Raw genomic sequence first — 27,991 nt, 5'->3', positions numbered from 1 at the left:
TGATAAGGATAAACATACAAGCAGATTTCATATTGAGGCGTAGTTTGGCAAACAACCATCTATAATCTATAATGAGCTAAAGAACAATCAACAACAATCTCTCAAGTTTAATATGGCCGTTTGCAGTTTTAAATGCGGCTGCCAGGTTTAGAAAAATTGTTATACATGAAGTAGCGATTTGCTAATCCAGGCTGTACCACTACAAAAACAAGTTGCACTTTTTGCCCCATTTCTTGGAAGGGTTGTCTAGTGACTTGTTGAAATGACAGTTGTGGTGTACGGTGGTCGTCCAGAAGAGCTGCTGCTATCGCTGTCATCGTCGCTGCTCTCATCTCCTTCCGTGCTGTCACCATCGCTGGCTGAGCTGGTGCGATCTTGGCCTAAAACAGACTGAGCTTTAGCTGTACTTTTAGAGTTTTGCAAGCTGTTTAGTTCATAGATATTGACTTAAGATATGGGTGCATGGGATGTCCATAGCTTTTATTAGTGGTTACATCAAGTTCTACAGCTGCTAAGTACATTCATGCTGTGAAGGTTTCAGTTGTAATTGAACATATGTGATGGGTTGCGGCTATGCATAGAGTTCAATGGTTGATGTCGTTCATCCATATTCATTGATGTTTAAATTGAGTGTTTTCTGTCAATGTATTTATGAGTTTCAAATCGGTCATTAGAGATATAGGCCATGATGTCGGAGGCGCAACATGGCTGGGGCTGCTATCTTCTTGTCTATATTCTTATGGCTTTTTATTTACAGCTTCAGTACTAAGATGGTGAACCATTGAAATTTTTCAGTCGTTATTCTGTTCTACTGTCTTTAGTCTGTGTTTGGCCAGAGATGTCATGTTTGATTCATAGATAAAGTTAGTTCTGACCTACTCTGGTGCTATTAGCCAAACAAAAAGAGAATTCGTTTTACTTGCCCTTCTACAACAGTCTTATCACAAACCTAAAAGCCAAACACATAGTATGAATAATATCAACTGGTTGGATGCCACATCTACTAGCATTTGCGTTACATACAGATATTGAAAGGTTTTATTCTCGCATCACTTGCCAACTCTGGTGTGTCATAAGTTTGAAGAGACGAGATTTCCTTACCAGGACTGTCTGGAATGTACAAAGCTGAGCCATCTGGTTGCTTTCTGCCACTCTCTTCGTCTTCTTTTAAGGACAGTTGATGATGGATGGTGCTGTGTATGCTACCCCTCCCACTGTGTATGCTGCCTCTAATACTGTGTATGCTGCCTCTAACACTTCCGTATCGCAGAATGTCATCTTTGGCTTCTTCCTCTTGTAGTTCTAAAATTATGTATATCATTTTTCTCACAGTCCGGTGTGCCATAAGAGGTCATCAGATGTAATAAGTATATGTACAATTATTCTGCAGTGTTGGTTGATGGTAGCGCGCTAGGTTGCTATGCTGAGAGTCGCAAGTTTGAATCATTATATTTTTCTCAACCTCTAGCCGTGGCTTCTGACAGCCGGATAGACACGGCACTTAATATAGTAAAGACCGGTGTCCTGGGAGTTCAGTGCGCTGTGAGTGCTCGTCAGGCATGCCAATAACGTACATAGAATAAGTGTGTGCACAACTATTTTAAATTCCTAGAATGAAAACAATTGATGCAGGTGGTAGTACGCCTGGCTAATGAGCCAAATGTCACGAGTTCGAATTTCGTATCATACAGTCTTTTTCCAACTTGGAACTCTGATAGACGGATGGACACAGCGCTTATTGTAGTAAAGATTTCGTTGTTTTATCAAAACAGATCAACACCCGCCTCCGTTTGAGTCAAATGAATGTAAACAATTGCAAGTTTGTCGCCAAAATTGCAAAGCGCATCTTAGGCTCCCAGTTTTCCGGTAATGAGCTTATAATTATGTTCCACATTCATAAAAGACTGTATTTTTACCTTTTGGATTTGCCCACTCTTGCTTTTCACCTGATGCAAATGTACCATAAAATATTATTCCAAGATAATGAATAATGCCGGCTATCAGGAATACATATTTCCACTTGTTCAGCATATCAGCCTGCAAACAAAGACAAGTGTTTCCAAGTTAAAAATCAATTTATTATGTATGCATGAGCTGAGAAGTCTCAAAAGGCAATGTACAGTTTGCTTTTACATGGCTAACAAGTAATTTATGCAACAGTGTTTTTATCAAACTTCACAACTTAGAGTGTGGAATTGAAAATCATTCAACTATTAATGCACTGCACCCGAAAGGAATTATAAATGAAGGATAAACCAAGAAGGGGCATGCAATAGACTGGTGATAGGACAGATGCACAGCTGACCAACTCGAAGCCTTTCACAATATTCAAACTTAACAAACTATAACAATGTTACAAATAAGTAATTTTACCAGGTGAACATAACCACACAATACTGAGTGAGTAAACCGAACTCGAAGCACAAATGACAGTTGTACGTTAGCTTGTTTCAGGAGATTACAAATAATTTCATGCATTGATATGGTCCACATACAATGACCTATTGATCTGTTGCACAACCACAAGTTTGTTTATATGAGGATGAGACTTTCACAGAGCAACCATGTACCAGATTATCACACCAAGTATGGCTTGCCATGTGGCAGAGCAGTACCAGTACAAGAAGAGCACTTTATTGGCATGCATGAGACGGAGAAAAAAAATTTGCTGACATATCTTGGTCTCTGATGCGTGGCGCAGTTGAATCTGGTGCAAGGTTAATGAAAATCCAAATTTACATTTCCTGACAAGAAATGTCAAATATACTTACCCTGATAAAGAACACCAAATTTACTTACCTTGATGGTCATCTCTTGCATTTCATTCACCACTACCTCATCCTAGTTGAGAAAACACATATCTTGCCTCTTGACAAAGAGAGTAGTTTTTTGAGGAAGACATTGATTGTTGCATCGCCATGTTTTATCATTTTATTCTGTTGGCTAAGATATTATTTTTACTCGACAAAAAGTGGTCTTTTCAACATTCATTAACAACTAATAATAATTTCATTGCTAGTATGTACCAAGTTGAAATTAGGTTTCATGCTCAATGTAGTCAAGCCAGTCAAGTTTGTAGCTTAATGCTTTTTTGGTTTTAGCTAGGTCTTTGCCGCTACCAATCATGTTTATTCAAAAATTTAACTATTGTCAGGTCTTTGCAAATTTATCTCGATTTATTGGGCACCGACCAGCTGCTCTTCTACCTCTACCATACTTGTGTCTGCATCTATCTGAGTATGCCATACAACCGATGTATACATTTACTAATGATGAAAACTGTGACACTTTATTTTGTTTTGGATTCTGTTAATTTCTATAAAAAAATTTCAACACAACACAATATGCATACATATTGTCCAAACTATAAAAATTGTTATATTGTATAAACAATATAACTATTGTGTATAACTATTTATTGTATACAAAATACATAGTTGGACCACTATCTACATCTATACATATATAATATTAAAACAATGGACTTCACATCCACTCACCTCATTTTCTGTCATTTTTGCGACTGCTATTGGACAAAGGATGCCAGACAATGTCCCGAACCCATTGGATATTCCCATGAGTATTGAGGCATATCTTGGAGCAATGTCTAGGTGGTTAACATTGTACCCTGTCACAAAACAAACATGTTTAGCTAAAGGGCAAAGACTTGGCAAGGTTGTGTCAGGCTAGTGACTTCCTATTTTTTCAAGTCTATGGCCTCTATGAAGCATTTATGAGCTATCTTGTTGTATTACCCTTTCTACATGTAGATAAATACTAATATGTATTTTTTTGTAAGTTATCACTTTGTGCAATCACAACAAATAATTATTAATATTAGGTTATGAGCTCTGGAGCAGGCTGTTTATTGACTGCTGTTTTAATGTGAAATTTCCACCAGGTTATTTATTGTACATTATGTATTGATAGATATATAAGGTAAGGCGACTCCCTATCTTGGCCGCTTACTCCGTACTGATGAGTCATGAAAATAACACCTGAACCACCCATAATATTGCTGCAAGGTCACGCATACTCAGAGCATATAACAGCTGAAAATCTGACATTTCTGCAGTTGCCCTCTAAATTTCTATATTTATATTTATGGTGAAAAACATGTTTACCTGAAATGGCAAAGCCACTGAAGCCTACAGCGAGCATCAGTGAAACCACGGCGACGTCAACAGAATTTGTAAATCCGACCACAAGCAGAAAAGTTGCTTCGAGTCCAAATCCTGAAATACGGATCACAATAGCATTGCTCAGTTTCACTCAGGATAAATTTCTGCATTTGAAAATTATGCATAGACTAACGAACGCACTCACAATTGATATCTTAGCAAAAAATGCTTCATATGTTAGTGTGAGGGTCTCAAAACAAATATATACAGTAAGCTTTTATATAGTTCATTAATTTCTTGCAGAAGCTGATTTCATTTTATGGCAATGAATGTTTGAAAATTAATCCACAAAGTAAAGCATCTATTAAGCTAATTTCAGTCACTTTCCTTTGTGACTGGGTGTCAATACAACGTAAACACCCAACAGTACCAGATAGACATATTATCACTACATCGAGTCGCCCAAGCTAAAGAAGTCATGAATAGACTTTCAAATACTAACTGTTCTCAGCCTTTGTACGGCTGAGAACCTTCATCCAACGTAAAACCTGCTTGCAGTCATTGAGACAACAACTCTCTCACGTACCGCCGCAGTTGAATATTTTTCTAACAGCTGTTGTAGACAAGTATTCTTTCCTTCGAAGAAAGTCCGCCAGATACCCGCCACATGGTACAACACAGGCCATTAGCAGATGGGGTAGGGAGCCTAGCAGTCCACTCTAAATAGAAAAGTGGAACCTTTACATTTTGATTCATAACAAAATATGTCTACGAGCAAGTTAATAAAATTTTGGCTAAAAATTAATGATTTTATAGATGTTTCTTTTATTCATGTTCTGTTAATGTTGGAATCACAACTTCGAGGTGCTTCACCTTCCGTCAATGTGTTCATGAGTGCCAAATCAATTAAAGGAGTAGGGTATGATGCCGGAGAGGAAGCATGGCTAGGTTAGTGAGTTTTGTATATATTTTAGAAAAATGCTGCCAGCAGCATTTTTCTAAAATATAGATAAAGTTTTTAACTCTGCAACTAGAAATAGTTAAATCTCCTACTTTAACACAGCAAAAATAATGTATCCATTAATTGAGCAAGTCGGAAGGCCATTTTAAAAGGTTAAAGGTGTTCATAGGGACTCTATATTTGACCTTAACTATATTTGATCCCGATCGGGTGAATCGAGATATTGCTGACTTGGTGGTCCCGTTCACTAACTGTTTCAGTTCTCAAATCCTATTTTTAAATCTTGACATTTTTATTAGAAACTGAGCCTAGTATGATCTACTGGAGAACCGTCCTTGCTGTATCGACTCGGCATGTAGACCCAATGGACCAACCTTGGCTATGTTGAAGCGGAAGACATCACTGAAATATTTGGTTTGATGAACAATGAGCAGGTAAAAAGTCCAGCTTCTGCACATGTTGGCCACAATGATGGCGTAGACGGGCATCGATGTGAAGATCTTAGACCATGGAGTGTGCGCAAACTGTAATGTAATGTTAGACCACACATCAGTGAAAGTACAAATATCTCTTACAGAAGGAGTGGGTACAATATGCATTCAACTATAGAAAACTGAGTTGCAATCAAATGCTAGTAATCGATACACTATTTGATATACTAGTATTAGCTGTCTGAATATTTATCATAGCGAGATATAAAAAGGTTGATTCTGTTTTTGTTGCTACTTTTTTGATTGCATTCCTTTTAAATATGCCAGATTTTTAAATGACACTTTCTTTGATGCTCTCAGTGTCTGTTTGTTGCCTGAGCTCAACATAAATTGTGACATTTCATTATATTATGATGACAACAAAGTAGTACAGTACATTATAGTAAATTTATAAATTAGCATAGTAAATTTATTATAGCAAATCTATTGTAAATTAGATAAATTTAAATGTTTTCTGAAGATTTAGCCTTTCTCAAAACTTTGTCAAGGAGACTATTTCACTCCGATTAGTTTCGTTAAATTACCTGGTAAACCTGATCTTGTAGAGCTGTTAGCAGGGAAAAATCTGATAATCCAGATCTTGTATAGCTATTAGTCAGGAAAAAACCTGGTAACCCAGATCTTGTACAATTATTAGCAAGGAAAAAAATAGTTTATGTGTTGGCCATTGGGCATCGAGTATTTAAAAGACTGGATAATTGCAGCTCTGACTAGCTAATTACAATCATATATGCAAAAGGAAAGACTCATCCTCACAATGAAATTGGACCTAATAAATTCTGTAAATGGCATGCCATGCGATAAGACTAGAAATTCCCCTGTCATACAGCCCACGACCAAAGTGATAATGGAAAAAGAAAGGGTACTGCCGGTTGAAAAGTGCAATATTAACAGTCAAATGGCACTGCAGAGCAATAGGAGAACTGCAATGGTAGCTGCAATGGTAGCTGTAATGTACTGGGTGTTATTATGTACAACAGATAGCAATAATGAAAGGAAAAAGATTATATGTCTATATCTCTAGCCTGCAATAGGAGAAATGCAATATTAGAAGTAAAATGGCAAGCTGCTGTGTAATATACACAGGCTGGGGGCTGTATATCATTGGTCATAGCAACCAATATCAGGAAATTGTGATATTTATCTAGTTTTCTGTATTTATATCTAAAAAATTATGCTGAATTTAAAAATCTAAGCAGATTTTAGCTGGTTGTCATAGAAATAGATGTATATCTATAAGAAAATGTAGGCCTAATACTTGATTTTGCAGATATTAAAAACGGCTTGGCAGTACCGCGATATTGGGCACAGCCGCACTATCATCAACAAAATCTTTAGAAAATTAGTATCAGTAACATATTTCACACCATCGGTCACTATATACTTCGATCTCAGACCTGCCAACCTTAGAGTGGGAAAGGAGTGAGAGTCTATTTTGGGGGCAATGAAAACTCGAGGATTTGATAAGGGGGTAAATTTTCATAGCGCATAAAAACACCACAGCGAAAGATAATATAACTCCATATGGGAAACCACATGTCGAGAAGGAGGTGGAGGTTATTGATAGATGAGAATACCACAAATATGTTTATACATAGTTGTTTATTAGTAGTAAGTATATGATTACCACTTGAAGATTGGGGCAAAAAACAGGGTTGCTTGGGTAAAAGGGGCAATTGCGTGACACGTGAGATGTGTGAGGCATGGGGCAATTGCGTGAGTCTCATGCCCAATGCGTGAGAGTTGGCAGGTATGTTCGATCTTGTAAATTCGAATGGTTATTTTTATAACTAAATGTTATAATAATCTTATAAAATCGAATAATTATTCTTACATTCAAGTATTGTAAAAATCTTATAAGAACCGTTAGAAAAATATCATCGTCATTTCCTTTACTTTCACTGCTTTGAACATCAGTTGGAATATCAAAGTACTCATTATAAGTGTCCAAAATGTCAGAGTCCGATAGAATCGGCAAAAAAGAAACGATTACTTTTCAGTACTTCTACGTTAATTACAGAAACCTTCAGCATTTGGACAATGCCATAGACTGGTGATATGTGCACGTTTTTTCGTAAAAAGCGCACGACTTAATGGTTCTACTTTCTGTCGCACGGCCTTATCGGCGTTTCATTGGCCGGTCTTTATTTTGATTAAAAAAGGCTCGTCAAGTTTTTATTGCAATTTTAGGCTAAACTAATCTGTCTATTTATGTATAATCCGATCAGATGGATTAGTTTTAGGATATTGCGTCAACTTTTCAAAGACTTGGTAACATATTTAAATATGTTTATATGTGTTTTGTATAATTATTATACTTAAACGACTCTACACAAAAGTGGTTAAATTTTTTGATGGGATTTCGGTATAAGAGTTTAGTAACGACCGTTAACGGACAATTTGTCGGGAGTTGTGTGCGCATAAGCATTTATCATAAAGCTCCCAAACAATCGCTTCGCTCGTGTTTGGTCGTGGGACCAGCATCATTATCACGTGTTAATGCAAGCAGATCTATTAATAATAGATAGACTTCCTGCAGATCAAAATGGCACAATTCAAATAAAAGTGCTGCTTTAACTTGTAAAAGTCAGAAAGTCCCATGACACCCACGCCTATTGACTAAGCCAGGTTGTCACTTTAACATTTGACTGAATGCCACAAAGTTGGGCAGCATCCTTCATAAAAGAAGGCATTGTAGCATAGTTTTCCATCTGCAATATTAATAAGGATTGTAAGAGCTGGCTGAAGCTTAAACTTGATTCACATTGGACACGGTATAACTCTGCCTACACCCTCTCAAGGCACCCATTAGCCAATCATAAAAGAAATTTTTGATCAAGCCAACCAATTCCATTTTTATCATGTTTTTTATGCCAATATCAGCATAAATTTTGGTCAGTTTTCCGTGTCACAGTAACCAATGTGAACCAAGCTTGAGCATTTCCTTTTTGTGTCTTTACCTTTTCTCCTGGCCTTCAACTATCAGTAGATTGCCAATCCTTGATAAATGAGATCCTTTTTGCCCAAAAATCTGCCGCTATATTGTAAAACACTAATTTTAAATTTAACACCAAAACTCTTATAAAGGAAAGCTCGTTTACTTTGTTAACATGTTTTTATATTATTTAGTTACTAAACGCAAATATTATCTCTACACCATTAAAGTTTAAATGGTACTTTTTAGTTAGCTAGTAAATTGCTTAGAGTGCCTAAGAAGTCGTCTGCTAGTGGCTTCCAATTATATCTATTGAACTTCTTTTCTTAAATTATGAATGCAGAGTTTGTGTCAGCCCCCTTTGATATTCTTACTACAAACCAAAATACAATCAACTACCATATATAGACATAATTCAACATTCCCTATCACTACTGATGCATGTGAGGGATCCCTCAAATATCGAGTATCATTTTCGCTTACTGTAAGCAGAAGCTGTATGTTCTTTTTGAAGAGTATTGTTGTTTTAACATCAGCTCTGTGATCTTGGCTGGACAGGACTTAGTCCAGTAGCAAGGAAACCTTGATGACCTGAGACATGCCCAGTTGCAGAGAGCAATTTAAGATTGGATGTCATTCTAGTCACCACCAGTGGCACTAATTGTTTTTGGGAATTGAACTTTGATCTTTGAGTTGCAAGTCAGGCATTCTAAACCACTAGACCACAGGGCTGCTCTCTACTGCTGACAAGTTTTAGCTGAAGGGTTTACCCTGCGTGGGAATCAGTTGTTATCTTAACCTCCTCCCGCAGTATAACTTCTGTGCAAACCTACCTTTATGACTGTGTTATCAGCCAATCCTAGGCTCTCTTCAATGTATGTCCTCTCCTCGTACGATATCCTCGGATGTTTTGATGGTCTTTCAAATGACATGAACCACCAGACGATGCCCCAGGTGATTCCAAGTGAACCTAAGTAACAAACATCAAGTAACATTTAGACAGCAATAGATGCAACAGTAGATACAACTCGCTCTCTACTTGCATAAGACAGAGATAAAAGAGCACACATTCCTTATATATTTATTTTTAGCGTTGTGCACAAGTTTATTTCAGCTGTGATATTTGAACAATCACTTTAAAATTTATAAAGGAAATGGTGTCAAAGATGGATGCGAATGCAGTCACCCTCCGCTCGCTGAATAACTGCACAAATATTTGATGTTTCAATGCAAGGACTTCCTTTAAAATTTTTTTATAATACTCTATAGGTAATATTCATTACACTTCTGAAGCTAAATAATGGATGGCTCAGTTCCTATGTAGGGTTGAGCTGTGAGTTCAGCCAAATCTTTAACAAACCAAAGTTTTTTATGAAGATCAAGCTAGCTTTTGTAAACGAGTGACTGATTTACTCTGTTATGTGGTTGTGGAAGAGACTCTCTGTTAACTTTCTGGTTTTACATTCACTTTGTTTGTAAGTGAGTGCTTAAGTATCAGCGTAAAAGGAAGTATTATGAAGTTGGGTGCAAATGAAGTCATGTAGCAACTCTCCATGTATTCTACATGATCAGCTATTAGCACTACAAAGTGATAGTAAGGAGGTTGGCATTTCTTGTTAAGTAGAAGAAATTTGCTGAAAAGTTATAATTGTTAAACGCCCATTTAGTAGCTGTTAATTATTGTTGCCTAAAGCCAACGGATATAAATTACATAAAAAATTATGCAGAGCGTCATGCAAAAAGAACTTTTTATACACATAATTTACTTTACTATTTTTTTGTTTCCTGATCTAATTTGTTTTAAACAGCACTGACCGGTGTAAATAAAGTTTATATCTATTTATCTATACCAGTGACCCAGCGGGTCTCAGCATCAGTATCATGTAGTCACAAGTAGTGCCCCTGTACAGATGGCTACAATATATCTACAATATAATATCATAAATCATACAATATAATATCATAAATCATACAATATAATATCATAAATCATACAATATAATATCATAAATCATACAATATAATATCATAAATCATACAATATAATATCATAAATCATACAATATAATATCATAAATCATACAATATAATATCATAAATCATACAATATAATATCATAAATCATACAATATAATATCATAAATCATACAATATAATATCATAAATCATACAATATAATATCATGAATCATACAATATAATATCATAAATCATACAATATAATATCATAAATCATACAATATAATATCATAAATCATACAATATAATATCATAAATCATACAATATAATATCATGAATCATACAATATAATATCATAAATCATACAATATAATATCATAAATCATACAATATAATATCATAAATCATACAATATAATATCATAAATCATACAATATAATATCATAAATCATCGTGATGTTTCATATTGATAAAAACAGGAAAATATCAAATAGTCCAGGTGATATATCTATTAAACAACCCTTTACTAGAACAGCAATGCAATATACACAGTATTTTTTTTTTTTCTGGCTGTCTGTCGAAATTGACGATGACTCGAATCTTAGCGATGCATGCTTGGGTCAAGCAGTATAGTAGAGTAGAGGTGACCCTGTTCTCTGTATCTACCACTTCCAGAACTGTCAGATTAACCTGAAGGGATGCCAGTGCAACACATCCAGTCTGACAGAGCCAGGTATCCATTTCACTTGCCCAATGTGCGAAAGACAGATATGGATCTTTAACGTGCCCACGATGTCAGTGTGATACACGGGTTTAATGCCGATCTGACAAAAAGCTCTCAGCAAGTTTTCAAACCTAAATTACTTAATCTTTCGAATCTAGACCATAACTTGGAGGCCCCGTGTACACAGTATTAGTATAGCTATAAAATAATTTAGGGGAATATGTGTTTACCATCCATGGAAGCTCAGCCTTAACCAGTTATATCATTATCCTTATTTCCAAACCAGGTCATGCCAGTGGCTATCTCTCACCATAAAAATAGAAGCAAGATTCCCATCCCAAGTACTGAGTAAGAATACTGGATAGGGGAAGCCCTATTACCGCCCCCGCGTATGATCCACAAAATGCTATGGTAGCCAGTCTAGATCTTTCCAAAGGTGGAGCCCAAAACCGCCAAATACCATGACAAGCTGGGTAGGTCACTCCCTGCAAACCATTCAAGAGAGTCATTAACTTGCCAGTAAATCTTAACATCAGCAAAAAAATGATAACAGCTTCAAGTTTGATAAGCTAACAAAAAATGAACTTTTCAATTTTATAAATCCAAGGATTGTTCACAATTTAGGAAGGAAAGTCTGTCTAAATAATTTTGAAATAAGTCCAAAACATTTTTTTATCATTTTAGTTTAAGTTTTTTAACATGCGGTCAAGCTTTTAACTAGCCAGTTAGTAATTTAAAAAAAGGGCAGAAGATGAGAATCTACATAACAAGTCATAGCAATTTTTTTTAAATAACTACTTATCAATAACTGTTTATATTTTTGCCATGAACATAACGCTTTGTGACTATAAAAACATTTTTGTGACCTAATTTTTTGTGACCTAAAAAATTTGTGACCTACATAAATGCTTAAAGTTTTCGGTAACTGCATGTCTAGCAATAAGTTCTGCTTATTCATTAGTTCCTGTAGTTACTGAGCAGCATTGACTTACAGTGATTCAGATACAACCGCAAGTACATCTCTGCATAAGCTTTGTTAACTGTCTAATCATTGCAAACAGACGTTTATGAGATGCCAACAAAGATTTTAGAGAGCAAGATGTGCAATATCTATCTAAACAGAAGAACAGTTTTAGCAAATTTATTATAATTTATAATTATATTTAATACGAGCATATATGCTACAATACTTAATGTGTTGAACCATCAGTTTCTTGAATTGAGTGTGAGTGTTTGTTAAATAGATGTATGTATGTATGTAGGATAGGATAAAGTGTTGTTGTTATAATGCTAGCAAAAAGTTTGTAAAAATGAATTTAGAGTCTTTGAAGATAAATTCAAAACTTTGAGCGTGAAATTCAAATATTTTTCTGCAACATGTAAAGTAACAGTAAACTGTAAAATGGAGTCTAAATGCAAAAGCTTTTATCATTCACTTGTAGATATAAAAATAAATGGGAATTGCTCCTGTATTGGCAAACTGCAGCAAAGAAGCTTGTTTTTACAGAAAAAGTAATTTTTATGGTTGATTAAAAAGAAAACAGATGTTTTAGAAGCTATTAACTAAATAATACTATCATCAAAAGAAAAATAATGTTTGCATTCAAGCATCTAGCACACAACGTGCAACTGCAAGTGAATAGTTTATATAGCTTTCACATCCAATTAATTTGATCAGATCTTGTGAGAGGGTGTCAAACAAAACTCTACAAGTCTCCAAGTACCTCAGATGTTTTTGTGCTAGAGTTTTATGGTACAGAGGTTGAGATTCTCCGTATCCAAATAACAGAGCTCAATAATTTCAAACATGTATTGTCATGCAACTATTACCACAATTTCCTTTTGTGTAATTTCTTGATCAACACCTTACCATTAACAGTATGACTTTGTTGTAAGAAAGTTGTCTTCTGCTTACAGAAAACTATCGCTGCATAGGTGGTAGCAGATCCTTAACAAATAGTTACATGCTGCCAATGATATAGGATGTATGTACAACTGTTTATTTACAATGGTAATCATCAACAAAATTATGTTTTCAATTACATGACAAAAGAAAAAAATGGAAAGGCAGAAATCAGGAATTATTGAGTGAGTTGAACAAAAGTGTTTTAAAAGTTAGTAATCTAATAGTATTGTGGAGTCAGGGTAGTGAATTGTAGGTTGTAGTAACAGAAAGAGATGGTGGATGTAGCATGTCGGTGTCATAAAATAGAAAACGATGTCGGTCATATGTGTGGAAGAATAAATACAAATATTCTGTGAAGGGTGTGTAATGATCATACCTCGACCAGTCCTTGGGTGACCCTCACAACAATAGCCGCGATGTAGCCAAGTTTACAAGCTGTTGGGAGAAACAAATTCAGGAATGCTGATATGGTGATTGCGCAGCCAAATACTCTAAAAAAGTTGCAATGGTTTTCTTTTCCGAAGCAAAAATACATAAAATACGAATTATTTAATGAAATACTGTAGTTTGCAGGCTAAATAGCCAACAAGCGTGAGATGTAACGTGTAACGCATATTGTTTAGCATGTTGTCTGTGGTAAAGAGTTTAGAGTGTGTAGTTACACGAGTGACAGAGTCTAGTATGCTGCGAAAAACGTGTATCATAGCATCGCGCAGCAAAAGTTAAGTAAACTTAATGGTTTTTATAATAATAATGTTTCCTTTGATTTCTTTGTCGATTGGTTTTGGCAAACAGAATTTAAAGTGTGCTTGCAGTCAACTTACAGGAGCTCCTTACCGCTGACCTAGTGATCCAGATCAGTTGCATGATGGCAGTTTGCATAAAGTCAACTATATTATTATTAATAGCATTACATTTGCATCAAGTTATTAATATGAAACAACATAAGCTAGCATAAGACATCAGATAAAGTATTTTTTATTATTATTCCTACTCGTGCCTTGGCAGTCTCATGCGCCGTGAGAGACTGTCAGGTGTAATAACTGTGTGCACAATTATTCTTCAATATAGCAAGGTGATGGAAGGGTGTAGGTAGTATCGTGCCTGGTTTCAAAATGGAATACCCGAGTTTGTTTCCTGTGTTAGGCAATCTTTTTTCCTAATGCTGTTAGTGTTGCTTCGGGCCTTATTAAAGTAAAACAACAGATAAGGCTGTGTTTTAGTACCTGTTGGCAGGTAGGATGCTGCTGAGGTAGCCTCCAGGAACTTGAGTTATTAAATATCCCCAGAAGAATGAACTTTCTATCAATCCCTGTTTAGCACTGCTCCAGTCAAAGAGTGGCTGCAAAAATTGACAATTTCTAAAAACTAAATACATTGAACCAAATAGAATTTACTGTTACAAACAAAAAACATCCAGCGGCGTAGAATGTAAAAAACATTTGAGGCAGAAAGATTTGTAGAACCATTTACATCTCCTAAAATGACGGTAGATGTTCCGTTGCATGAAAAATTGCCAGTTTCATTGACATAGGTAGTGCTATTGTCCAATAGGAAACTCTCATTGCAGTTGCTGCCATTGGTGCTGCTATTGATAGCCGGTTGCTGGGTCATTTGAATTATGGCGATGCCCATGTTGCAACGGATGCCAAATGATAACAGAAAGCCGAGACTGGCTAGTAGTGAAGTCTGATAGCGAACTGGTAGTCCACACTGGTAGCCCAGGTTCTTTGAGGTACATCTAAAACACATTTGATTACAATTACTTGCTTCAGTAGTATGATAGACTGGGATTCACAAAACAATCATGCTTTATGAAAAACACTGTTTTGAGGAGATAACTCCAGTTTTAAATAACGACTTCACAAAGATGGATTCCAAGTCAAAAAAGAAGATGGGGATACAGTTTTAGGTTCGCTTTTACGTTGTCTTCATGTTATTCAGCAAAACATAACATGAAAAACTTGGTACTGGCCAGTTTGCCAGCTAAACGTACATAAGTGATTTGCTTTTGCCAAAATATAATTTTACAACTCTAGTTTACAACAGCTGCTTTAACAATCTTCCACCAAATATCCGTTCTCTTAGCAGAGAAAGGCATTTTAAACACTATTTGTCAGACTATTTATTCAATTTTAATGGCTAACTGTTGCTTTTTTCCCTTTTCTTTGTTTTACTATTGTTGTATGGCCTAATTTGAAAAACATTTCTATTTGTGAAATGAAATTATTGCCAATAAAGTACTATATATATATATAGTTATTTTTTAATAGTTTTTAAGCAATAGTTTACTCTAGAGTCATGGAAAAAGTAAATTGTGTTATTATGGTCTGATGTAGCAAATTGATATATAAGTATTTTTTTAATTAATTGGGCATGAGTCCCTGTCTCAGACCTACAACTTAATTAACAAATTTGGTTAGACAGAAATTTGTTATCAAATGTGAGCTTAGGTATCAAACCTTAAGTCATTAATGCCAAAAATAAAATACTATTTTGTCCTATTTTAGCAATGCTATTGTCAAATGTGGGTAAGAACTCAGCATTTTTTAGTCGTTGCAAGAAGCAAGTCGTTGCAAAAGTGACTAGACATCGTAATAAGACAAACAACTACTCCCCCTATTTTGTACTCTACACAGATTTACTTGCAATTTTTTAATTTCCATAACTAAATAGTGCTAAGAGTCTCTGATCAGTTTGTGTATTTTTTCTCATATCTATAAGAAAATGTAGGCCTAATACTTGATTTTGCAAATATTAAAAACGGCTTGGCAGTACCGCGATATTGGGCACAGCCGCACTATCATCAACAAAATCTTTAGAAAAATAGTATCAGTAACATATTGCACACCATCGGTCACTATATACTTCGATCTCAGACCTGCCAACCTTGGAGTGGGGAAAGGAGTGAGAGTCTATTTTGGGGGCAATGAAAACTCTAGGATTTGATAAGTGGGGTAAATTTTCATAGCGCATAAAAACACCACAGCGAAAGATAATATAACTCCATATGGAAACCACATGTCGAGAAGAAGGTGGAGGTTATTGAAAAATAATTAGAAAAAAATAAAAAAATAATTCAGTTTTTTAGTTTGGAATTTTTATCAAGTTTAGAACAGCTCCTACCTGAAAGATCGCCTGATAGTAGTTTACAAGTACTGCTATTAAATGTAATATGGCTTTTAGAGTGCATTGAGTAAACAGTAATAGATATACTTTTATATTTTTATTTAGGAAATGAGTATAAATTTTGAATTGAGAGCTAAAATATCAAGTTACAATAAGTTATATCAAAGTTTGTCAAATCACTTCAACGTCAGACTGATGGAAACATAGCCTGTGTCTAATTAAGTTACTGTTCAAGTCTGTTCAAGTCAAGCAAGTCATTTGTAATGTTGGGAATCTCTGTGATCAGTTGGAGATTCAATCAGCAATTACAGGTACAAATGAAGAGCCCTTTTCTAGCGATCTATCTTTTCAATATTGATTAAGGGCTTTGCAATTGTGCACTGGCTTGACAAGTTGCACGCGCGAGCTCACGTGAGGGAATAGGTTCATGTGAACGAGGCTCTAACACACGCTATTGTTGACTTTGTATCCACTTAGCAGCCAATTTAACATATGTGAAAATCTCTTGATACGAATTTCCGTATATCTTAGAGGCTTGGTGTAATCAAGCATCTCTTTTGTAGGTGCTAACCTTTCATAACTGAAGCTAGTGCAGGGTGAATAGAAATGACCTCTATATGGCTGACTGATAATCTATGTATATTGTAGAACACTGAAGATTGCTAGCGAGTACGTCAGCCCACCGCTGTAAGTGGTACCAACTTGACATAATTCTACACATTTTAAAATTTGTTGACGCTAGAATTTCTACCCTTTTTCTATGGTATACGGTACTGGACTATATCGAGCTAGATTAGGCTGCACTGTGTTCTGCTACAATGTCACATAGCAGGCATTGTAGGCTGTGTTGTATCAAGGCCTGCTAGGCAATGAATTATCATATTATATATTACACAGACAACTTTTAACAAACTACTGCCAACCCCGATAACAAACATGGTCGTAACCGCTAAATTTTAGAAAATGTAAAAGTAGAATTGTCTGAGATGCAGGTTCTCAAGAAACTTAAAAATGGTATGAATATGAAGTAGACATTGTTATTTGCTATGTTCAAATGCAATTAAAATAATTCCTATTACAGTTACAATTAAAAATACAGTTCAAATGCAGTTAGTAATAACTTGCTCGATCACTTTTTCAGAGAAATCCCTGTTCAAGTAATTTTACTTATTTTCAGAAAGGGTGTCAATAAGAGTCAATACATTACAAAGTTGTCACAACAACAAACTACTGGTCTTTAACAATGTTAGAGTCAAAAAATTATATACATATACATGTAGGTATCGTCAAAAGAAACATTTTTCTAGTTTATTTTTTTAGTTAGGTAAACAATGGCATATTTATTGTGTTTGATATAATATGTTCATCGGTATCTGTATCTCTAACAGAAACTATTGAAAACGCTAGATAGATTTTGCTAAAGTTTCTCATTCTGCAAGTGTTGGAGTTGTCCCTATTTTATGATTTGTATTTTTCTGTATTACTTTGTTGGTATTATTTTTATTTAAATGAAAATCTTTCAAGTCTTATCTGACCATTCTATATTGACAGCTTTTACTGAACCATTGTAGAGTTCTGTGTACATGCGCTGGTCTGAGTTAGTATAACATGAGATGACATGAAAGTGATAGATGTATCAACCATATATAAACCAAGTATTATACAGCCTACTAAAAACATGGAAGGGCAACTACTCGGTTCTGAGGTTTGCATTTGGTAGGTTCTATATGACACAAAAATAGTACGCTATTTGACCCTTTTCTCCATCATATATAGCAAGCATCAGAACTCTGATATTTTTCACTGTTTTGCCTTGTCGAGTCAACAAGTAAAATGTTAAGAGAATTCTTTATCGTAAAACAAGTTATTTGTGTGAAATACTTCTCCAGCCACAGAATTTTTATTAAATATGTACTACATTGTATTGAAACAGTCATCTACAGCCAGCCATAGTTTGAACCAACAACAGAGTGTCTATCAGTATTATTCTACATTGCCTCTAATTGGTCGCTGGAAACGCTGACCCACATTTTTCTTATTGGCTTAGAATGCATATCATTCATAGTTTAGTTGTAGTTAATATGCAGAAGATATCGATTTTCATATCAGGTTTGAATAGATTTGCGGTTGTACTGCAGGAAGCATTCGCCAGAAAACAAGCTTTTTAATTGGGTAAAAGAAAGTAGACAAATTCCACCAAATATGGAAACTTTGATTTCTTACAGGCAGTATGAAGAGGAGTAAACATTTCATGCATGCAACAATACAGAGTATATGTTAATCTGTTTATTTCAGTTAGTTTAAATTGCTTAACTTCCTTACTTGCCACATCTGTCGAAACAGTCGTAATACCGAGGTGATGGAGTTTCCTCCTCAACATCACTCCCATCATCATCCTCATTGTCATGCTTAATTTCTGTATCATCTTGCAGAGTGCTAGAATATTTACCATCTGGTAGTGTCTGGTACTTTACGTGTGTTCTAGATTTTCTTTTCGCTGGCACTGGTTTTGCCTCCTTCTTGGAAACCAGTCTGCAAGGATGACAGACAGACTCTCTTTAAGACTGAGCGTGAACCGTGTGTTTATTAGATTTTTGTAAATGTTTTTCAAGTTAAAGGTACATATAAGATAGCAATAGCTGTCACGCTGCCCATATATATATATACACTAGCTGTGCTACTCGGCGTTGCTCGGGTAATAAAAAAGTCTGGACAGAAAATTGATTTGTATTTAACATATAACAACATTTACTATTCTAACTTTCAAACTACATATCATGAGAGAAGTGTTTTGTGTAGTTTAAATAAATTAAGAGAAAAATGAAAACAACTGTAAAGGTTTTAAAACTTTTTCAATCAACTGTAACTTTCAAGCTATTAGCCTGGCATATTGCCAATGAAAAATTCCACTAAGCTGTTAGGCTTCTAATGACGGTACTCCATGACATTGCGACAGCATTGTTGTCCAGCTGCAGTTATTTTAATAATAGCTATAGCCGGAATGCAGACTGACATACGACATACACACGGACATACTTTGAGAAATATATATATATAGATACATATAATAGAGCTTTTAACTAGTATCTCTTAAAATTTAACTGACCCCTCCCTTTTCTCTTATTTTACCCTCGCTTTGTGCCTTCTACAATTACGTACCTTACAACATAGAAATGTTTTGCTTTTGGTAAACCAAGAGAATATACATAAATTAAGCAAAAACATTCATTTTGAAAAGGTTTTTACGTTATGTTATATATCTAGATAACATTTACAGTAGATGCTGCTCTACAGAGGAGTGTTTAACATGTTAGTAGTCCTGTACTGTAGTCAGCTCACTAGCAGCAAGCTTTAACAATTATGATGACAGCAGCATTAATCATGCTGATTATATTTGTTATAGCTGTAGATGCTGACATCAAGAGTTGAGCTGCTAACCAGTAGTTAAGAAATGCGGAACCTTGTTTGTCTCCAAACTAGAGGTGAAGGTAAATATAGGTAAGTGTTTGTTATTTATTAGATAATGTGTTAACCTACAATCAGAACTATTGCTTTTAACTCAAATTTCAAACAAAAAATATAGAGCAAAGAATTTAATATATCATGATATAAATATATCAATCGTACCGATATAATATATCATGATATAAATATATTAATCATACCAGTATAATATATCATGTTATAAATATATTAATCATACCAATATAACATATCACGTTATAAATATATTAATCATACCAATATAATATATCACGATATAAATATATTAATCATACCAATATAATATATCATGATACAAATATACTAATCATACCAATATAATATATCATGATATAAATATATTAATCATACCAATATAATATATCATGTTATAAATATATTAATCATACCAATATAACATATCACGTTATAAATATATTAATCATACCAATATAATATATCACGATATAAATATATTAATCATACCAATATAATATATCATGTTATAAATATAGTAATCATACCATTATAATATATCATGTTATAAATATATTAATCATACCAATATAATATATCACGATATAAATATATTAATCATACCAATATAATATATCATGTTATAAATATATTAACCATACCAATATAATATATCATGTTATAAATACAGTAATCATACCAATATAATATATCATGTTATAAATATAGTAATCATACCAATGTATAGATAGATATTAAATTTATCCACACTGATCAAAGCTGTTTAAACCAAATTAGACCAGGTGACAAAAAATAATGAATAGTGAAGTAAAATTATGACTATAATGAGATGGCTGATTGCTAGTCCTGATCTGTTAGTAATATATTAGATTCATTGAGTTATTGTTAGTAATATATTAGATTCATTGAGTTATACCAACTACATTAGGATGAGAGCCGAGGAGAGAGTAAGGATTCCTAGCAGAAAAGGTTTGTATCAGACTCGGTAAGTTCTAGAAGTACAAATAATTTATTTGTTTGAGTTAGAATAATTGTGGGCACAATTATTCTATAGTAATACCAGTTGAATGCATAGTATAATAAATAGCATGCCTGTCTGCAGAACTGGAGGTTCAGGGTTCGATAGCGGTGTGAAATGGATTTTTCATTTCTATAACTTTAAAACTCCAGCAATAGCATTTACTAGCTATTGATGGAGAGATTAAAAACTGCCTCGAGTTGACCCACTGATCTTAAAGGGCAATGCCTTAGCTATCAGGGCATATACATTGAGTTAAATGGCTCAATATGTCAAAATCCGTAATTTGAGAAAACCTAAAATCGATTTTATGTCAGACCCAGTGAGAAGCGTTGATTGATTTCAAACAGGCTACCATGTTAATCCTCAGGATGTTTCCTTTTATACTATGGATCTACAACATCAGCACATTGGGTTAATCTTTTGAGATCATTACCGTAATCAATAAAGCTGCAGCGGAGAGTTAGAGACAATCCATTTTTATCATTTTATATTTGCTGACCAAGAGTCATAAAGCTAAAGTTGACTCGCTGCCGATGGACAAAACAAACATTCACGTTTGCTTTGGCCAAGCTTTATGTTTGTTTTTGTTCACCAAAATAATTTTAAACGTTTTGCTAGCATATCCAGTTTTTTCAATAATCTTTAAAACTAAAATAGTAAATCAATTTTTGTTTATTTTTTAGCTTTTAAAAATGCTATATTACTCAAACTTAAAAAAATTTTGTTAAAGGAGTTGCTAAACTTATAATTCAGTTTATATTCTACAAGCGGAGTTTTAAGTTAATGTATATATAACTTTTTATTGGCGTTAATAATCCTCAACAAAATGATGTTTTCAATTACATGCCAAAATAAAAATGAAAAGGCAGAAATTAAGAATTATTTATTGAGTTGAGCAAAAGTATTTTAAAAGTTGGTAATCTAATAGTATTGTGGAGTCAGGATAGTGAACTGTAGGTTGTAGTAACAGAAAGGTTATAAACTGAAACATACAATGGTGGGTGTAGTATGTGGATGTCACGGAACTGAATATTATGTTTGTCATACGTGGGTAAGGATAAATACGACTAGACACAGTTTATGCAGAATTCTGAAACCTCCAACACAAATGCAGAAAATGTGCGCATTGAAAAAATTCTATGTGTAAGGAAATCAACTGCGGTGGCCATCTCGATTGATTCAAGGTAGACTCGGGTAAACTGAATAGCACAACTACCCTATAAGATGACCAATTCATACTAATTGCAGCTGAGCGGTAATTTAGGCTAATGGAGGAGACTCTACTTCTCTGATGAGCACGGCAACGCTAATCAGGTTAATTGCGATGAGGCATTAGTGAATTTCATCAATTATAATATTGTCGTAACCCCAACGGTTGTCAGCTTGTATCATCATCAACCAGCCATTAATCTTTATTAGTTTTCCCTATATAGTCCAGAACAAGTTTAGTCTGTTGTAAAACCTATTGCATATACAAGGAATTTACAAATATTCAAGTGAGATGTGACTAAAATAATTCATATATACATGTAGTTCTATTATTGCAACTCCCAGAAGAGTTAGTTTAAACTAAGTTTTAATTCTCCCTTTGATCAGCTTTCAGATGTTTAGTTAGTGCTAGTTTTTCTCTTTGCGTTTCAGCAAGTTCTTTTACGCGAGGTCAATTTTTAAAACAAACAAGATGCATTGGCACAGACTATTTTTGTATAAATAAATGACATCAATGCGCTATATTCTGAACCCATTTTCACCGCCCAATCTGGCAGTAGATGAGCATGTTACGCAGTCACAATATCAAGTTACATACAACATTGGACACGCTGTAACTCCTGTTATACTTTCTGAATAGGAAGAATGATACAGGAACTTAATTTGCTTTTCAAATAAAAGTCAGGCCTAACTATTGGTATTAGATTAGAGTGGAAAGGATAAATTGTGAACATTGCTGATTTAAGCTTGCATTTTCATTGGTTTTAGATGAAAAAGATTTGAGCGCGCATTTCCTAAGCTTATTGATTGGAGATGGCAAACAAGAGCGGCAGGAGTTGGGTGCTAGTAGGAGTAGGTCAAGCATGCCAGCAAAGGAACAAGATCAATTTACCCAGCCAATTGGGATTCCTTTTACCAAGTAAATCGCCAATAATACAGGAAATTAGGCTATTGTAATAGCAATCCTGATGACACGGTGCGTGTTTGACTCCCACGCAGCAAGAAATATCTTTTACTGTAATGGCCAGTAGTTTTTTCTGTTGTTCTTCTATTCATCAGCCAGATGGTAAGCTGAAGTGTGACTCCGGGTTCAATTCTGGCAGTTTTGTTTCCTCGGCAGCTACCCGGAGTTTAGCTCACCCTGTAGATGTTTGTGTCGAAGCTCCTTCTGACTTATACCCCATCCACCTACCCCGCACTTTAGTCAGCCATGTTCTATTGAAATCCATATCGCACCACTTAGCTCATGATGGAGGGCCGTAGCTCTAATGGCGATCATGTTGTTTAAACATTTTTAATTACTTCACGGATATTGATCGTATATTGTTTGTATGAAATATAGTTTATATCTGATGATCTAAAGTGAATACACTATACATTATTTTTATCTTTGTGCTACAACTACGTACACGATTGGTAAAAGTATCATCAGTTTAAAGCTACAGGTAATTTATTAACACAGCTAGTGTTACCATAGCAACAAAACAATGTATTTTGTTGGCTGTGTGAAATTCTGTATAAGCTTGACACCAAAATTTTACCAATGATTTTTTTTCCTTATAAATTTTTTTTGATGTTTTTATTGTTATATTTTTTATTTAATGTAGATGAAGCAATGTTCTTTTTAGTCGACCACAACTGACCTGGACTATTTGATTAGCTCTGATTCAACTATTCTGATTAGTTTACAGCAAAGTTGGGCTAATTTACACTTGTCCAACCTGCTGATGCTTGCTCCAGATTTCTCCGTCTAATGAGAAGCTGATATGTATTATGGTTGGTACACAGGCTCTCATCTACTGTTGAGCCAAAATTACAATTTCAAATGAGGCATATAGCTTAGACATTTAGTGTTCTTATTGTTAGATTAGGGGCGCAGAGACTGATGATTAATAATATCCATATTTGTTTTTGCTCACACAAAGTTTTAACAAGATGCGCCGTGTTAGGTCCAAAATGAAAGTAACAGAGAAGACTGGATATTCAGGATAAGAAGAAAAGATATGAGAGGGGAACAATTATACACAATAAAATGTTTGGGCATAAACATACACGCTGCCAATTATCTCTAATGGTTTTCACAAAACATCCCAGTTTTACATTTTATGTTTTGTAACTTGATGTGATGGTATAATTTAAAAAAATGTTTCCACAGCAGAAGTTGTCATTTCATTTGAGGCAATTACATTATATATATATATATATATATATCACTTTAATAGGCAATAATTTTACTTCAAACAGAAATGTTTTCTAAATTACTCTATACAAGAATCATAAAACTAAACAAAAAGTTGGCAAATGAAAACGTCAAACTGGTGTTTTATAGTAAGAGGATATATTAAGCGTTTTTAACAAGTCAGTTTAATTCAGCTTACTTTACGATTTGATGACGCTAGACTTTTCACCTTTATTAGTTCTATGTTATATTTGATTATATACAGTACCGTGCTAGTGTATGCCGCATTATGTTGTGCTACACTGTGACATAGCAGGCATTGTATGTGTTTTATGATAAACTGCACAGTTATGAGTTATTTTATGCAGACAGCTGTTAGCTACCTACTGCAATTTTCAAGGAGGTAAGTTTGATTTGTACATAGCCCTTCTTTGCTCCTGCACATAGGCTCTGAAGAAGTCTATTATAATCTACTTTCTATGCATCAACCAGCTTTGTTACAGCAATGTATTTCACTCAGCTTCGGCATGTTACAGATAGTAGTAAGTTGGCATCCATTCCGGCTAACATACCTGCGGCCTATGACATTATGCTGGTGTCACAGGGGAGTTTCAGTCGTGTGCCAGTAGAGTTTAAACGCTAAAAGCTAAAGGTACATCTCAGTGTACTAAGCCTAAGGTCCTTCTCGATCGGTAGTTATTGACAAGGTCATACTAAGGCAGTGCAACTACAACCCTATGTGGGTTACTGCTTTCAGGCCAAGCATCTGAATTACTGTAAACATCTTTTCTCAATGAATGCACGAGCTACCTTCACTTCCTTTTGCTTACTTTTTGTATTTTAGCACTAGAGTAGCCTAGTCATCTAGGGCGTCTGACATGTGCCCCGCAAGTTTGGGTTCATTCCCAGAAAAGCCCCTAGTAGTGAGAAAAAAACATATCTAACTTAAATTTCTCTATGTAAAATGTAGCAGGTCTGAGAACATTCGTCAGAAAACTTCTGACGAATGTTCTCAGATGTTCTGACGAGTGAAAGGAGGACAAATTCTTAAAAATGAGTCAAAAGGTTCGACTGCTGGGCATGTCTCCGATAACTAAGGTTTCCTTGTCACTGCGCTTAGACATGCCGAGCCGATATCGCAGTGTCATCTTTTCTGCAACAATGCTTTCACTCTATGTTGTGCCATCAGATGTAACGGTCAACCTTCTAGGGATTACCAACAACAGTTTCCTGTACATATAGACTGTTTCCAGAAACTTCCCAATTGAATTACAAGCTAAAAATTATGGTTCTAAAAACTTGATGTTAGGCTATATTTAAATATCATAAATTCTATTTATAGGAATTTTTGCTGTTCATAGAGCCAGGTTGTGTTTAAGATAAGCATGCTAGGAGAATTTCCAAAAGTTGAAAGACACATTGGATGAGAGTTGGACTGATAGATGTTATTGATTTCTCTCGATCTTACTTTGTCTCTGAAATCCCTAACGTACGATTGGCCAACTTTTATTCATTGTTTTGATTCAGTTCCCTTCACAGATCAAGCATATTCAACCTTGATACAAAATAGGAACGCAATACTGCTACTTCGAATAGCTAAAAAAAGTTTCTAAAATTATATTTTCTCTTAATTTTAGCCACTATTCTAAATAAGAAAGCTCACTTGCAACATTTTCTCTTTTTCTCAAGCCTATTATGAGCAGTTATTGGTCATGTCTGTGATATATTTATGCTGGAATAGTAATTTAAATGTCCGTCATGTAATTTCATCTGTGTTTCATCAGTTCACCATACGTGTTTTTTCTGTTTCAAATATCATTTGTACCTTGGTCTACGGTAATAGTGTTAAACTGTTTAGGTATAAGTGTTAATAGTATTAAACTGTTTAGGTTTAAGTGTTAATAGTGTTAAACTGTTTAGGTTTAAGTGTTAATAGTGTTAAACTGTTTAGGTATAAGTGTTAATAGTGTTAAACTGTTAAGGTATAAGTGTTAATAGTGTTAAACTGTTTAGGTATAAGTGTTAATAGTGTTAAACTGTTAAGGTATAAGTGTTAATAGTGTTAAACTGTTTAGGTATAAGTGTTAATAGTGTTAAACTGTTAAGGTATACGTGTTAATAGTATTAAACTGTTTAGGTATAAGTGTTAATAGTGTTAAACTGTTAAGGTATACGTGTTAATAGTATTAAACTGTTTAGGTATAAGTGTTAATAGTGTTAAACTGTTTAGGTGTTCAAGTGTTTAAAGTGTTCAAGTGTTAAACGTCTAAACTCTTTAGTATCAATTAGGATGCTTTTATAATACAAAAACACAGCTGTACTTAATTATCAAATATTTAACAAGCTAAAATAATACTTTTGTTTATTATATTACATAAATTTAGTATTACAATAATCTCTACAAATAAAAACTTTCAAGTAGTTATGCAATGTCAGTAGGGGAGTTGAAAGTTCTCCTGTACAGCTAATGGAAACTGTCTGATAAAACAGGAATTGACTTCGAGTTAAACTTCTAAATTCATATTGCTTAGATATGACCGCAGATCAAATCCAAAATTAATAACTATTTGAAATACTATGTCTCTTTATGAAAAACCTGTTGCCAAATGTAAATCAAACTATATTTTAGACTGAACATATTATATAATTTTTGGAATAATTGCGTGGGAGAGGTTCAGAATAAATTTATTAATTTATCCAAACTATTTACAACTTTCAGTCTTCAATAAACTTTAATTAATTTTTAGCATCAGCTCAAAGACCTGACAATGTCAATACTGGTAGCAAATCTGTCAGATGACCAAAATAGTGCTTAATATATTATATATGTATATATTAAGAGTTATGGAATTAATCAAAATTTCGAGGAAGTCAGCAACAGTGAACAGAATACTGTTTTTTTGCGGTCAACTGCGGAAATTTTACAAAAAAGCTAAAATAATAAATTTGATTTAGAGCAAATTATTTTATTTGGCAGTAATTTTAGTTACCTGTCTTTGACACTGGTAACGACAGCTTTGGATAAGTCCTGACTTGGATGCAAGATCTTTTCCTTCACTCTTCCCTGTATGGTATCCATGTTAGGACGAACTGCTGTCGACAATGCGCTGCCTTCGCAATTCCACTTCTGATTGCCCGATGCTGATTACACGCTATGAGAGGCAGAGATTTACACCAAGTGGTCTTGTAAACTCGAGTGTTTTACCGATATCCCTTACGCGCGAGCATCTCATGCATAGCCTCATCGATATACAATGTGACAAGAGGCACTGCGTATCAAATACTATGTATCGCAGTTACCGTGTCTTACCTCGCTGAGCCCCGCCATGTCCTGCCCTCCATTCTAACTCTAATATTCAACACGTGAATCAATAATTCATACGTCTCTATAGGCTGCACTCTGTCGCAATCACTTGACAGATGCTTTGGACAATACAGATCTTTGTGATGTCAGCCTTACAGGATATGAGGATTGAAGTCCCCTGTGAAACCTATGTTCTTAACCTTGTACGCATTATATCAGTGTGATTACAGATTTGTGTGAAAACAAGTGCTGCAGGTGCTTGAACCATAGGAGATTTTAATGCAATCCGTTTGAGATATCTATTTTTTTCATCACGTTTTATAAACATTTATGCCGATGTATTGCGATAAACGTAAAAATAATGTATGTATCATTAGTATTTTTATGGGAACACTCGTAGCAGGGTCCTCTGGGATTTCTACGTCCGAGCTGACAAAGACGTCAAATAATTTAGTTGCCAAGTTGCCAGATATTTTAGTGATGGACAAGGAGAGCAAAAGGGCTACTATAATAGATATAGTAGTACCCAATGACTACAACTTAGATTGCAGAGAAAAAGATACAGTGGAATG

The 27,991-nt window shown here is 34.6% G+C and overlaps 1 protein-coding gene across 1 annotated transcript; it reads right to left on the bottom strand.

The window, feature by feature from the left end:
- Positions 1-20: 20 nt before the first annotated feature.
- Positions 21-27,194, bottom strand: LOC137394794 (vesicular glutamate transporter 1-like). The gene is made up of 15 exons (XM_068081561.1): positions 27,106-27,194; positions 18,549-18,758; positions 14,704-14,838; positions 14,324-14,458; positions 13,474-13,588; positions 11,502-11,676; positions 9,342-9,478; positions 5,457-5,606; positions 4,708-4,840; positions 4,125-4,235; positions 3,501-3,628; positions 2,800-2,841; positions 1,917-2,037; positions 1,102-1,302; positions 21-380 (listed from the first exon to the last, which is right to left on the bottom strand). Exons 1-15 carry the CDS (start codon positions 27,192-27,194, stop codon positions 247-249), a joined length of 2,016 nt encoding a protein of 671 aa, XP_067937662.1. The 3' UTR covers positions 21-246.
- Between the last annotated feature and the right edge of the window lie 797 nt (positions 27,195-27,991).

The sequence above is a fragment of the Watersipora subatra genome, chromosome 4 (assembly GCF_963576615.1).
Source record: "Watersipora subatra chromosome 4, tzWatSuba1.1, whole genome shotgun sequence".
Classification (NCBI taxonomy): Eukaryota; Metazoa; Bryozoa; class Gymnolaemata; order Cheilostomatida; family Watersiporidae; genus Watersipora; species Watersipora subatra.
The sequence above is the reverse complement of the archived record's forward strand: the minus strand, read 5'-3'. Positions and strand labels throughout refer to the sequence as shown.